Genomic DNA, 14,725 nt, shown 5'->3' on the forward strand with positions numbered 1-14,725 from the left:
TTAGGTGCATTAGAGCATTATTTCATTGAATAAGGCTCCAAATATGGTAAATACCTAACAATAATGATATCGAATTACAAGGACAGGGAATTAATGAGTTGTAATGATATTATATATTAATATTACTTATGTTATCGTAACGTTCAAACATAAATTATCGATGAAATGTGCATGATTTTTACCCAGAAATAAAGCAATCAAGAAATTAACACGTATTTCACTTGTTATTTCCATAACGTGGACTGGGAGGAACTCGCGGCGATCGAGTCGATCCGATTCTAAATCAAATCGCTGACGCATTTTCTATCAAAAGTGGCTTGATTAAACAACTGGTTCAAGCTTGAATAAACTTTAGCGTTGAGTAAATTACAGGTATTAGTTGGAATGGACATGTGTGATGCAATCCTACACGGTAAGAAGGAATATCGACATAGTGAAAAGGAATATCGACGTACATTTTATCAAATAATCAAAATTTTGACCGTTAAGAGCTGGCCCCTATAGTACATACCGTTGACTGCGAATATGATGAAATGCAGGTCCGTAGCCAGTAGAGAAATTTAGTTCCGAAGTTTTCAATACTGTCCGTGCAGAAGCCCGAACCGTGCCGTCCAGTCCCATGCAAATTAAGAAATTAATCAACTCAATTCCTCGTGCTAGGGGCTGATACATACTAGGTTTACAGAAGACGTCGTTGCTGGATCTTTCAAATCTAAAGTTTTAAAACTGTCTTCGTTTCTATCTAAACGAGGATCCATGGACTAGCCATAACCACCGCAAGCCCAGCTTGGTGACATTCAGGAAACTGCTTCCTTGTGAGGCAGCAAAGGAGCGGATAGCGGATTGGAAATGACTCTTGTACGGAAAAAAATGGACAAGATTTTGACTTAGTGTCTAATATGTTTGTTTTATTATCATACATAACTCCTAATGGATTAATATTTGGAATTCAAAGATTATAGTCTATATGCGTTGTATTTTCAAGATTCGTCATTAGTTCCAAGGTGAACATCTTTTGATTTCGATGTTTCCATCAGCACCAATAACCTGAAAGTATATAACATTGAGCAATATTGGCAATCGGTGCATGCAACAACGAGGTTCAAATTGCTCTTCACTAGATCATGGTGAAATTATAGTTTAGTGCGCTGAAACTGCTTGACGCTGTTAATTTTCATAAATAGATATACCTTGAATTCGTATTGGCTACACGGCCGCGTTTGTCGTACTACTCCTCGCCTTCGCTCCTGGGTTCCTTTACCACACGTTGCGCTGCAAGCTGTCCACGCTCCCCAATTTCCAGCTAAGAGTATAAGATATGATTTGATGCCTGCTGACGAACGGTACAATACGTTGGAAACAAAAAAGGTATACAGAATATTTCTCACTAACCTCCTGGAGTTGTAACTGGTGTTGTAATTGGTCTCGAAGTGACGGGAGAAGCAGTTGTAACTGGTGGTGTAATTGGCCCCGAAGTGACAGGAGAAACAGTTGTAACTGGCATCGATGTGGTTGGAAAAACAGTTGTTACAGGTGGAGATGACGCACATCCAGAAAAACTGATATCATCAAGAGCCATATCCGATTTATAAGAATCCCCACGTGTTGCGACAAATTCGATCTGAAAATGTGTTAATACGATGGATATAGTAAACTCGCCTAACCCGGAGGACAAACAGGGAGCGGCAAAATTGGTCCGAGGTATTAGGCGAAGTCTGAGTTAAGGATTGGAAAAAGGAAATACATTAGGAAGTCAAGGAAATTGTTCTGTTTTTGCTTAGAGTTAGTCAAAAGAAAGTCGAGTTGGCAATATCCGAGTAATGCAAGGTTTACTGTTACAGGGGTGTAATAACATTTTAGATTAATCACACGTACATTCATATCATGGCCTTTTCCGATCGTAACTGACGCAGCTTTCCAGTTATCTCCTTGATTACCAGATTTTTCAAAGAGAACGCTTCCGTTAACTGTTACTTGCAGTTTACCCATTGAAGAACCATACATGTGATAATTAAAGTCCATTTGGCAGGAGTCCGATACGGAGTTGATCTTGGCATCAAGATAGGCCTGCTGGCCACGGCTGGCAGGATAAGAAGACTCGACGTAAACATACGTGCCTGGAAACATACTCATTATTACAAAACAAATTTACTCTATCTACACAATGCTTCGTGATATTTGAAGGACGCCTACCTGTTCCTGTTGTATGATCGCCGCTAGGTCCAGTGTAGCTTGATGGAGTTGTTCCGGATCGTCTGGTCCATTGCAAAGTTCCGTGCGTTGTCCACATTCCATTATCGTTCTCGAAGTTAGTATCCAGTTTAACTATGAAACAATTTTACCCATTTTACTTGATATATTCCCAGTGAATACCAATGAATTGAATGGAGATTTATGTAGAGACGAAACGAATTTGTGCAAATATGAATATCAACTACAGGCTACATCCAAATAAACCCTCAGAAAAAATATTTGTGATGATAGTGATTTTCAATGAGCAGCACTGACTTTCGGCGATTAACCGTTTACTCATATGAGGCAAGGTTTGAGAATATACCCAATTCGACTAATTTTATTTTAGTAAGTAAGAACATGGATTTGTTTTTGAGTCCATAATAGAATGATATTTTTTATAGAAAGGGCATCGAGATTGCAAACCAGGTGAGAAAAACATTCTTATTCGGGAACATGTTTATCATCAGCAAAACGAACGTTTTAGAAGCAGTAAAAAAAGTAAGTTTTAGGGAAAGTAAACAAGCAGAAAAGAAAGATGAACTGAATTGCTAGCTGTATATGGTTTGAGAACATTGTTTATGAAAAAAAAACATCTACCTAATTTACTCTCGGTACTCTCGACTGGAGTCTAACAACTTACCTCCTGGTGTCGTAACTGGTGGTGTAATTGGCCCCGAAGTCACAGGAGAAGCAGTTGTAACTGGTGGTGTAATTGGTCCCGAAGTGACAGGAGCAACAGTTGTAACTGGCATCAAGGTGGTTGGAAAAGCAGTCGTTCCAGCTGGAGATGACGCACATCCAATAAAGCTGATGTCATCAAGAGCCATATCCGATCTAAAACAATACCCACGTGTTGCGACAAATTCGATCTGGAAATATAGCAGTTACTCTTCGTGATTCTTAAGAACGAACACAACTGATAGCTACAGTAAAACTCGCCTAACTTGGAGGACAAACTGCAGGGAGCGGCTAAATTGCTCCCGGGCAAACGAAGTCTAAGTTTAGGATAGGAAAGATTGAATACATAACTACAAGTCAAGAAATTTATTTCGTTTTTCTCGAGTTTGACAAATTTCAACTTGAGGAAGCAAGGTTTACTGTAACAAAGATGTAATAACATTTTGGAGAAATCACACGTACATCGATGTTATGGCCTTTTCCGATCGTAACTGACGCAGCTTTCCAGTTATTTCCTTGATTACCAGACTTTTCAAATAGAACGCTTCCGTCAACTTTCACTTGCAGTTTACCCATTGAAGAACCATACATGTGATAATTAAAGTTCATTTGGCAGGAGTCTGATGTGGAGTTAATTGTCGCATCAAGATAGGCCTGCTGGCCACGGCTGGCAGGAGAAGAAGTCTCGACGTAAACATACGTGCCTGGAAAAATACTCATTATTACAAAACAAATTTACTCTATTTACAAAATGCTTCATGATATTTGAAGGACGCCTACCTGTTCCTGTTGTATGATCGCCGTTAGGTCCAGTGGAACTTGATGGAGTTGTTCCAGATCGTCTGGTCCATTGCAAAGTTCCATGCGTTGTCCACATTCCATAATCATTATCGAAATTAGTATCCAGTTTACCTATAAAATTTTGCTACCTATTTTACTTTAACAATTTCAGCAGACCCAGTAAGTCATAAGCAATGAATTGAAATGTATCTGACACACAAACGCATAAGTACCATAGTAATTACATAGACTCACAAGAATTCACCCTTAAGCCTGACAGGCTGTCTATTAGAATATGGACTCTAATTGTTTTTAGTCCATAATGGTTAGAATGGTGTTCTCTATAGAAAGGCAATCAAGATGCATGGCAAACCGGACGAAAATGAATTTCGAACTCGGTAGCTTTTTTATGATCAGTTAAACGAACGTTTTAAAGGACACGAAATTAAACAAGAAGAAGAACGATAAATTGGATTGCTTTCTTATGGTTGTTGTAAGAATACGCTTGAGAACATTGTGGAACGGTTTTACGAAAAATGTACCTAATGTACACGTGACACTGTGGACACACTGCGCAGACTCTACCGAGATTCCCGGACAGCTATTTCCGCCGTGTTTGGGTGCGGGGTTGTCACACTGACGAGTTCTCTGTTGCGTTCCGGTGCCGCAAGACGTACTACACGCCCCATAGGTTGACCATTGACCCCAATGTCCGTCGATCTTAGCTGAATTTAGAAAAAACGAAAGCTCTTACTAGCAACTTTTTGTGTGCAAAATCGTACAACATGAAACATGATTGGCGGATCCAGGCTACTTCGCATGACTCACGTGAGGCACTCATAAAAAATCTTAATTTCCCGTTGAATGAAGGCAAAATTCAAAAAGACTTTGAAAAAGTTTAAAAAGTTTCATGACGAAACTGTCCTGAGTGAATTTCCAAGTACACTAGATTCGATGAGTTTTTGGGTGGGGTCTGAGGGTGTGCCCTGTCTCCCTAAACATCCATATATTGTAGTCTGGTTTCTTACCAAAAAATAATAATAACATTTAAAGTGACCTATCAATACACTGCGATTTAAGGATGATTCCGATAATGTGCCTTTTTGAAAAAATGCACTTTTGGTGGTCAAAATTGTTAACCTGGTTTTGCCCCTTGTATTCCAGAAATTATCGTATTTACCCTGGCATTCGCTCGATGAACAGTTTTGCGTTTCGACGTCAATTCCTTTATCGTTGGCGTTTGGACATTCGGTTTTCGACGCGCAAAATCTGTTTCTGGTTTTTACGCACCTATCATTACAGTTGCTCCACAGTGACCACTGCGTAGTGTTTGTTCCGGGAACTATAAAATTGTAGACATTCCCTTCAGCTCAATTGTTAGTCAAAAGTATCTCTCAGCGAACAGTCATAATAGAAGAAGTCCCGCAATTCGAATTTTTATACGATGAAATTCATCAAAAGAGAAACCACAACGTTTCGGCTGTTGACTAACAGCCATCATCAGGTGGTATGAACTGGCGGTGCGGACCAATTCTTAACCAACAGAAAGTAAGAGGGACAATCCGTATATCAAGATCATTCCACCTGATGACGGCAGTTGGCCAACAGCCGAAACGTTGTGGTTTTGTTTTGATAAAATTGAATCGTAACAAATTCGATTTGTGGGACTTTTGGATAGAATGTATTATTCGACTACTATCAAACAACGATATCAATCGTTTACCTGTAGGGCATCCGTAAAGTATATTTATACCGGTGATATCAAGTGCACTCGGTCCGTTTCGTTGTCCGAAGGTTTGACTGCCCTTAAGAGCTACAATCGTCGGTTGTCCGTTTTTCGTGAAGGCCCGACTGCCGTAATGCATGACGCTACCGTAATCATAATTCAAACCTTGTTTATCCGTATTATCCCGCCTTTGGTGGAAATTTGAGGCCCTGCCTGACGAAAGTAAGAATGAAAGATATTAACTTCGATAATATTCCAGTATTCCATCGACCACCGGTTCAAGCTGGATCGTCAGATGGTCGTTTGAATTCACATATGTAATGTTTGTTTAAGTCGACGGAAAAAACTTTTCCGGTCTTTTTATAGTTCAGAAAATATGATAAACTGCTTACTAAAAACAGACACTTACAAAGTTGATAATCGGGCTACCTTCGTTATTTTGGTTCACTCCGTTTTGAACTAGGAATGGTATGAATTCGACTGACCTGTACTTCGATTTCCGATTTTAAAATCAGACCCGGCCCTGTTTCGTTGGCGACAGGTGTGGTAGGTTTGTAAGGGACACCAATAAATCGAATAAGTAACAGGGACAATCCTTATATCAAGATCAAACATCCAGTCATACACATATATGTTTAAGCGTGTATGGGGGGGGGGGAACACTTACCATCCAAGATATTTTCAAACATTATCCTAACATATAGATCCCGATCCGGTCTACTGTGCTCGTGATGGAATCCTGAAAATTCAAAGAAGTTTCATATATAGTAATTTATTTCTAGCGCTGGTCAGTTGAGTAAGTCATGAACATAATATTTGTTCATATAATCATAATAATGATCTTTAAAGTCATAAAATCAAATGTAAGAAATATCAAGAGTATCTCTTTTATCAAAAAAAAAATGATCATGAAAATAGATACAGATTATACATATGACGAGGGACAAACAAATAAGAAGTGATAAGAAATTCACAAATTTATTTTGAAACTACAAATTGACTGACCCATACTCGATTTCAACATTCAAAAGAAACAAGTGGAGGATATATTGCCTGTCAGCGCACATTGTTATAGATATTTGGGTCGTGCAAAACATTTTGTGGGATGTCTCGCACGTTCGTCGGTATACGAAGGCCAAATTACCAGGACATGATGCTCATTTTCGACAACATTAGACTGCAGATTTTGTACATGCTTTCGTGAAAGGGTAGGACAGGACGTAACCAATAGTTGATTTACTTGGATTCATTCTATCTATACTAACCCAGAGCGTGCATGATCTCGTGTGTGATAACTCCGTGGTGTTCGCAGCCAGTACCAATTGAAATTGGTTGTGCACCCGTTATGGCTTTACCGATATAAGAATAACACCTACAATTGAATAAGATGTAAGTACTCCACATTCCGACTACCAAGTGTACCTTCAAATCTACCGGTATACATTTTGAAAAAGTTACGTTGGTCCTTACCCTTGACCTCGGAAGAATCTAAGCCAGCTCTGGTCACCGGTCTTCTTCAAGCGGAATTTCAAGCACGTTTTACTCTCAAGACCGGCAATTGCTTGCGGAATTAGCGCTTTTCCACCTGGAGATAATGGTTATCAACATAGAAATAAAGTTTCTGCTCAATCTTTTCGGATCTTCCGCGTTGTTCTTTGTTTTTAGCAAAGCGGTAATCGCACTTACTTGAGCTAAGAGAGCTGTCTAGAACGTATGGAATGTCTTTAACGGGCCACAGTTTGCCGTTTTTGATAGCTGAACGTTTGTCGACTTCATTTTCCTCATCCTCGTCCTCGCTTATCAATATGTCACCCTCGAGCAATGGAATATCTACAATTTGAAATCCAAACAACCATTTTTAGGAAATACGTAAATATCAAAACATAAGAAATGAAATATACCGCTTTCTGCCTAAACATACCTTAACAAAAATAACTTGTTGCGCCAACAATCTGCCGGTGTTGAGCATGATTTATTTCTATATCAATTTTAGACTTTTATTGAAAGATCTAATCAACCCCATTTAACATTGTATTTGAATGTATTTTTAAATGCTATGTGTGGCGAAATATCAAACTTCCCCAGACCCACTGCGCGCATGCTTGCCTAACAGTATGCCCTTTTTATTGATTTGGGCTCCTGTCAATTTCTGTCGCCCATAGATCCATCCTTCACCAAGAACCTTAGTGTATGATGTATCACAGGCAGTTGTGTGTGCACTGGGGGATCGTAGAGCGACCACTCCCAGGACTGGGTGAAGATCCGTCCCTGATTTCATTTGCATTCACGATAATCACCGAACTAAATTGACTAAATTGTAGTCACAATGAAATTGGGAGGCAAAGGAAAATCGAAACGCACCTTGGTTGACTCGATTGATTCCGTCGTCTGCCGTCTCGTCTTCATTGTCGTCGAATTGATCCCGTTTTGCCCGTCGTTCGGCCATCTCATTCACCTTCAAGATGCGGTCCAGAACGTTGTATTCTTCCTCCTCGGCTGCTGAAGATAGCAAAATTCGGATTACACATGCTCATCAACGCGCCATATGAAAATGATTGTTAAGCAGGTTTCGATTGGTCTCTACCGATTCAGGAATCTCTTCTGGCGCGTGCTCGTTTCATTCAGGGGCCAGTTGCACAGTTGTGACTGAAGTCCATAAGTGGTCTTAAATCTTAAGACTGGCCATATAACTAATTTGGTCTTAGACTGGTACGTCTTAAGTCTAAACCATGACTATGCAACCGTACCCCGGATACAAGTTCAACCTATTCTGGAATAGCATGATCAATAAACATGATAGAAGCGGCTGGTAGAAAGGGCTGGTAGCCGTTTGTTAGGTTTCGATTCTACCGATTCCGGAATCTTTTCCGGCGCGTTCGCTTTGTCCAGAATAAGCTTAACTTATTCCGGACTGCATATCTAATGACTTGTAAGAAGCGGCCGATTAGTTTTCAATTTCATTTATTTGACAAACCTATGATAATTTATAATACAAAGACAACAGGTTATAACGTTATAACATACGTTTGTCAGGGGATTCAAAAAATCCGTTAGAGAGTTTGTAATACGGAATAATTGCTATTCGTAAACCAGATTACGTTCAATCGAAATCTGCTTAAAAACGTGTATACATTGGGATACTGTTTACCTCGAGAAATCAGATTTCCGAAAGCGCCGATGACGAAAAGTATCACCACAGCGAAAAACAATCTTCTGCTATGCATATTCTATCGCTAAAAACTAATAAATAAAACATTTTGATCGAGCGTCTGCTTTTCAAGCGATTAGAAACGTCTCTGAAGAAGAAGAATAAGAAGAAATGCTGTACTTACTTTGTTTTACCGTAATTTGTTTGAAACGCTTGAATCCGTTCCGCTCAAATGATTGATGAACATGCGATCGAAGGAACGCATTTTTATACAATTCTAGCCATCCCCGAGAAGCCCCAGCTCATCAAATATAACTAAATTACTTTCACAGATGTACAACTATTAATTACTGGCGTACGGATCACGAACTCCCAGGACTGTCCACCTGCAAGCGCGTTACTGCAAAAGCAGCGTGAGATCAGTGTCATCTATTTACGAATCTTGTACTTCGTGAACTTCGCCTCGGCATCGCATTGTATCGTATCAAATGGTTAGAGCATTTCCCGGACAGGTGGCAATAATTAAAGTTCCAGAGTTCGGGGCCAGTTGCACAAACGTTGGTTGAGTTTACCAGGGGCAGGCTTTGACAGGAGAAAGAAAATGAAAAGAGTATATAATACTGAAAAATTGCCTAGTCCACGCCGTTAAAAAACAAGGGTCTGGATCATGGAAAGCTTTTTTATATCTTAGTGAATTTTTTACTTCCAGGGGACTTGAAGGGATCTTCGCTGCAGAATGCTGCCTTATTAATAGCGGGTGGAAATTGTGCCCTGAAAAATATTGTCATTGTATTTTCAAAAGGGCACCGGAAAATTGCGACAGCGGGACACATGCTCAGTCTATTTGGACCGACGCAGTTCATAGTTACCGCCAGTTATCTTAAACCAACTTTTGAGCAACTTGTCCCAGATGTTTAGAAATAACCGCATGCATAACAAAAGTATCTCTGCAACACGCAATGAATTATTTAAGAACTTCGTTGTCCTTTTCCGGCGTGCGGCCCACGACATCAATTATAGGATAGTACGATCTTTGACGATACTTAGCATAACTGATTTCGGGTTGTTGATGTGGAGACTTCGAAGACTTCCGGTTCGCTTGCCTGGAGCAGAAATCTTTTAGGAGCTATTATATCATAATTCCCGAGTTCGAGGTAGAAATTTATTCTCGTAGGAAGAATTGCGATTTGCATTCACAATTTCCGTATTGTAATGACAATATCTATATTTTGAAGGCGCCGAAATAACAAATTCGGAAAGGCGATTCAATAGCAATTCACTTTATTCCATTCAAAAAGGCTTAATATTATAATAATACGTTATCATACCTATATTTTCCTACTTATTCCTGCTCATAATTGTGTAGTAGACATAGGGAGAGGTAGAGTGACCTTTTTAGTTAGCTGCCGAATCGAATATAGGCCTCTAAGGCTTAAAGTGATTTTTTATAGGCTTTTATTATTCAGCTTTTTTTGAAATATCGCAATTGGTAAAGAAAACCACTAACAGGTTACCGACTTGGTAAGATTCAAGAATAGGGGACTAGTGGTTAGGATTAGGGTTAGGATTAGGGTTAGGGTTAGGTTTAGTTTCCTAATCATCATTAATTACTATATACATTACTATAATTATTATATATCATCATTATCAATTACTAATATTATTACTTAATTGATTACTATCACTACATATATATTGCAATAGTCCCCTATTCTTGAATCGCACCGTTTGGGTCACCTATCCACTGGGTGGCGCTAGTGTTATTAAAGAATAGTGTTATGGTTAGGTTAGGTACATAACCATTAGTGACACCTAAACTACAGTCATACCCAATTTAGTTCTATAGCCAATCTAACAACTTAAGACTGGTCTTAAGATTTAAGACCTCTTTTTGACTTAAGTCACGACTGTGCAACTTTCCCTGGGGTTCAGGTTATAGACTGAATTTAATGTACTTTATGAGCTGCAGATTAGGTGTAGTGGCAGCGCAGGACGAACACCGCTCCAAGTGAGATAAAATCAAGAGTTAAAAAACCGAATGACTGATAAGGGTTCTCAGATATTTTTTTTTCTTCATTCAGAGATGAGTTTTACGAACACGGAAACCACGACGACGGCCGGCGCCAGTAAAGCGGCGGTCCCCGCTTTTAAGAAGTTCGTATCCGAAGATGAGATCGTCGAGAAACGCCGACAGCGTCAAGAGGAATGGGAAAAAGTACGAAACGCCGATGACCCGGTCGGTAAGTTATTTCCGCTCTGCGTTTAATTTCTGGGTTACAATTTTCAAGGACAGTCCCTGAAAATGCCTAACTAACCCTGGACTGGGTTTCATAGATATGGAAGAAATATAGTCCCTGGGAACATTTTGAAATTTGCCAGTAATAACCATGGTTTCTCATTGTTACTATGATGGTTATCAACCAGATTGAGGATTTATCCCTAGGGATAATTTTGATACTCAGTCTATGAAACCGGACCCTGGTGTTTTTCTTATGCTATAGAAAATTTGTTGCTGTCCCTAAAACATTATCCATTGTCCCTCTAAGAAATGTTCCATTTCTTAATTTTTCCTTTGTGTCCCTGATGTGGTAACTGATAGGTTTGCAGGTCTGCCAGGGTGTCAGATTTCGATAAGAGTGATTGCACGCACTGCCAGTTTAAATTCATCAATTAGGCTTCCTATAATCACCAGGGCTCGTATCAGAGTAGTAGGTAATGTCTGTAGTATATATAAAATAATATATCATATATACTATATATATTGGAATAACAGATTATCGTTTTTACATTACCTACAACTCTGATGCGAGCCCCTGTGCCTATCATAGCCCGCCGGAAAATTCAATGATTGCATTTCGGTGTTCGTTTGTTTTTCAGAGGCGCCTGAAGAGGAATATGATCCGCGGTCGTTGTACGAGCGATTACAAGCTCAAAAAGACGCGAAACAAGAAGAACACGACGAAAAATACAAATTAAGTACGATCCTATTTTCACATATCGCACACATGATCGGTAATTGAACTGAAAAAACGATGCATTCTGAACAAAATGATTGCTTTATTCATGAGTTTTAGTGATACCGCGGGAGCCAGAATTTCGTCACTCGTGTCTACATCCAGTCTAAGCTCATTTTATTACCCGACTTAACGCCGTATCAACTGATTCACTAGCAGAAAGCACGTTTTCTGCTAAACGTTTTGAAGAATTTATGAAAGTAAAAGGATCATTAATTCGTTTCACTGGCTGCTAAAACCAGTCTTAGCTAGTTCTGGTTTATAGCCAATCTAGTAACTTAAGAGCCCAATCTAAGCTCATTTTGGTTCTATAGTCGATCTTACAACCAGCACTTAAAATCCAGTCTAAGCTCATTTTGGCTCTATAACGAATCTAACAACTTGAGACCAATATTACAATTCAAGACCACTTGTCTTCTGGATGTAAAGTCATGAGTGTGCAACTGAGCCCCGGTATCAACTAATGCGACACTCTCGGCCCTGATGTTCAAAATATCGAACTCTGGGTTTCACTTTTCTTTTTGTTTTCGTAGAAAATCAAGTGAAGGGTTTAGAGTCGGATGAAGTGGAATTTTTAGACTTCGTATCTCAACGACAACTCGAGTTAGAAAACCAGAGATTTACAGAAGATGAGGCCATTCTGAGCGAATTTAGAATATCCTTTTAGCTTATCAAATAATCAGAGTTAATTTTCCAAAGTTGTGTGGGTTAAATTTGACTCTGGATTCAGTTCCACAGTTGTGTGGGTTTAATTTGACCCTGGATACAGTTTCACAGTTGTGTGGGTTTAATTTGACTCTGGATCTAGTTCCACAAGTTTTAAAACATTATTACTTTCTAACTGCAGAATCCTGAAATGTTTCTTATGTAAGTTTCCTTAATAAAATATTTACAACACAGTTTCATCGACATCAGCAGCGACGACCAGTGCTGCGGATAAAAAGTCTTCCCTCTCCAAGGCACCGGCCGCATCTTCATCAGGAAAAACTTCTCAGAAATCTTTACTTGCCGGAATTGTCAAACGAAAAAGGTATAAAATGGCGAAAATAATGTCAAAGTTAGTTATAACGCCGCCACCCTTTTTAATTCCACACCTCTCTGACTGCCAACATTTTTCAGTGAAAAAGTTTTTTGCTTGATGCAACTCAAATTCAATGATAATACAATTACTTTATTACGCCAAATTAATGTAATTAAGTTGAAATTATGAAAATAGTCCCACAAGCACGAAGCCTTTAAAAGTAATGGAAAATTCAGATCTTTGAAAATAAAGATAGATTTAACCTTTCAATTTATCAAACTTTTCGGTTTTGCCTTTGTGATCGTGGTGAGACTTGTATTATACTCTTCGCTCGCGACTGAAGTTTTACCTCGTCAAGATGAAATTGTGAATATTTTCTTCTATTTTTTTTTTTTTAATGCAGTACAAATAGCGACGAACTAGCGCCGAGCGATAAGAATAAGAAATCGAAAACGACAGACGAAATTGTAGATAAATCGGAAATCGAACCTAGCGAAAAACAGTTGATGGCTACGGCAGCAGCGGCAGCGGCTGGGCGTAAAGCGATCGCGATATTACCGGGTATCGGCGAGTACACGGACAGTAGCGCCGAAAATACGGACGATTCGTCGTCGGAATCGGACGGCGAATTGGGCGGTTTGGGACTGATGTCGGATCACAACGGCGCCGTGGTCATACACGCCGAGAACGGGCAGAAAATTGTCGTCAACGGAAACCACGTGTCCGTACAACAATAATAGATCGTTACTGGACCGTATGAATATTCATTTATGTAAATTTTTGTTTGTTTATAAGAAAAGGAATTAAATTTGATTAATTATTGATCGAGAACTGATTTTGTTATAACTCGAGGGCTACTTAGAATTATGGTAGCGATGAAGGGACGCTTCTTCCCGTGTACACTAGTCGAAATTGACAATTCGGCACCTGTGTGAACAGTTGTTCCGCGCCAGAAATGCTCGTGTGATCGCGGCTTATATTACGCATATCATAAGTCGGTAATGAAAGGGCTAGTCATACGGAACCACTCATCGGAATGGTTGTTCTAGTGATTTCTGAATTCATCACTTACAAACCATTAGGATCGTGCTCTTAGCGATGAATAATAGCTTTTATATGAGAAGAATCAATAGTTTTTAAAGGTAAAACAAATCGGCTGTTCATGTGCGTGGATTCATTCCACTTTACACTGATATGTTCCAATATTCACGAGGAGAAAGTCATACTGTCTGTCACAGTCGAACACTGTGAATCGTCATCACGATGAATGCTACTCACGAGGAGTTCGGTCGACCTCATAGCAGTTACATAGTCGTCATGTCTGTCGCGCACAAATCTGGAATCTACCGTATTGTCTTATCGGTCGTGCTGATAATCGCGTTCTTGTTAGGAGCGTTCGGAAATTCGGCTACGTTCCTGATAATGACAAGTCGTAGATTCCGCGGTTTATCTTACGCTAACTATCTGATCGTTTTATCGATCAGTGATTTTCTGGCTGTCATCAACTGCGCGCTGATGCCCGTCTTACAGTTCGTTCTCTTGCATGTTGACGCCGGTCCGATACTGACGGTGAATTCTCTGATCGGTTGTCAAATATACGAATCAGTGATGAACGCTATGGGCGCTTTCAGTTCGTGGTTGATAGTAGCCATATCTCTAGAACGTGCGGCAGTTGTGCTCTTCCCGTTCACATCTCGTTTCATATGTACACCTAGATTCGCTAGATGTGTCATTATTGTCATCTTCACAATAAACGTACTGGCGACAGGAATTCGCCCAGCAACGATTATGCAGTTTTCTCACAAATTGACCACGGGCTGCTATTACGAACTTGACGACCAATTCATACTTTTTATCGTATTTGTTGTCTTTGCTTTTATAATACCTTTAACGCTGATAATAACATCGAATGCTGTCATAATAATTCAGTTATTCAGAGGTTCAAAAATGGTCACGTCCGATCGGAAAACTACAAAATCAAAACGTACAACGATAATGCTTGTAACAGTTTCACTAGCATTCGCGATATTCACACTTCCAACCACTGTTACTTCGTTTCTACCGATCTCGACGGAACGTAGAGATTTTCTTTTTGACGCATTCACTCATTTTCTATTGTGTAA

General features: G+C 39.6%; 2 protein-coding genes across 2 annotated transcripts; one reads left to right on the top strand and one right to left on the bottom strand.

Annotated features, from left to right (window-relative positions):
* Window positions 1-1,387: 1,387 nt before the first annotated feature.
* On the bottom strand, window positions 1,388-8,643 carry LOC141902220 (uncharacterized). The gene is made up of 15 exons (XM_074789862.1): window positions 8,568-8,643; window positions 7,781-7,918; window positions 7,106-7,249; window positions 6,890-7,004; window positions 6,685-6,791; window positions 6,087-6,158; window positions 5,417-5,632; window positions 4,874-5,035; window positions 4,236-4,418; window positions 3,694-3,825; window positions 3,376-3,617; window positions 2,876-3,104; window positions 2,194-2,325; window positions 1,876-2,117; window positions 1,388-1,621 (listed from the first exon to the last, which is right to left on the bottom strand). Exons 1-15 carry the CDS (start codon window positions 8,641-8,643, stop codon window positions 1,388-1,390), a joined length of 2,424 nt encoding a protein of 807 aa, XP_074645963.1.
* Window positions 8,644-9,638: 995 nt separating this feature from the next.
* Window positions 9,639-13,558, top strand: LOC141902535 (PSME3-interacting protein-like). The gene is made up of 6 exons (XM_074790309.1): window positions 9,639-9,721; window positions 10,649-10,807; window positions 11,445-11,543; window positions 12,115-12,236; window positions 12,478-12,611; window positions 13,006-13,558. Exons 2-6 carry the CDS (start codon window positions 10,651-10,653, stop codon window positions 13,337-13,339), a joined length of 846 nt encoding a protein of 281 aa, XP_074646410.1. The 5' UTR covers window positions 9,639-9,721; window positions 10,649-10,650; the 3' UTR covers window positions 13,340-13,558.
* Window positions 13,559-14,725: the final 1,167 nt, after the last annotated feature.

Source organism: Tubulanus polymorphus, chromosome 3 (genome assembly GCF_964204645.1).
Source record: "Tubulanus polymorphus chromosome 3, tnTubPoly1.2, whole genome shotgun sequence".
Classification (NCBI taxonomy): Eukaryota; Metazoa; Nemertea; class Palaeonemertea; order Tubulaniformes; family Tubulanidae; genus Tubulanus; species Tubulanus polymorphus.

Coding starts and splice junctions, on each gene's coding strand:
- LOC141902535 (XM_074790309.1), top strand. CDS start 10,651: ATGAGTTTTACGAACACGGAAACCACGACGACGGCCGGCGCCAGTAAA. Junction 10,808..11,444: donor AAACGCCGATGACCCGGTCG/GTAAGTTATTTC, acceptor TTTGTTTTTCAG/AGGCGCCTGAAGAGGAATAT. Junction 11,544..12,114: donor CGACGAAAAATACAAATTAA/GTACGATCCTAT, acceptor TTGTTTTCGTAG/AAAATCAAGTGAAGGGTTTA.
- LOC141902220 (XM_074789862.1), bottom strand. CDS start 8,643: ATGCATAGCAGAAGATTGTTTTTCGCTGTGGTGATACTTTTCGTCATC. Junction 2,326..2,875: donor ACCAGTTACGACACCAGGAG/GTAAGTTGTTAG, acceptor ATTGTTTCATAG/TTAAACTGGATACTAACTTC. Junction 1,622..1,875: donor GAAAAGGCCATGATATGAAT/GTACGTGTGATT, acceptor ACACATTTTCAG/ATCGAATTTGTCGCAACACG.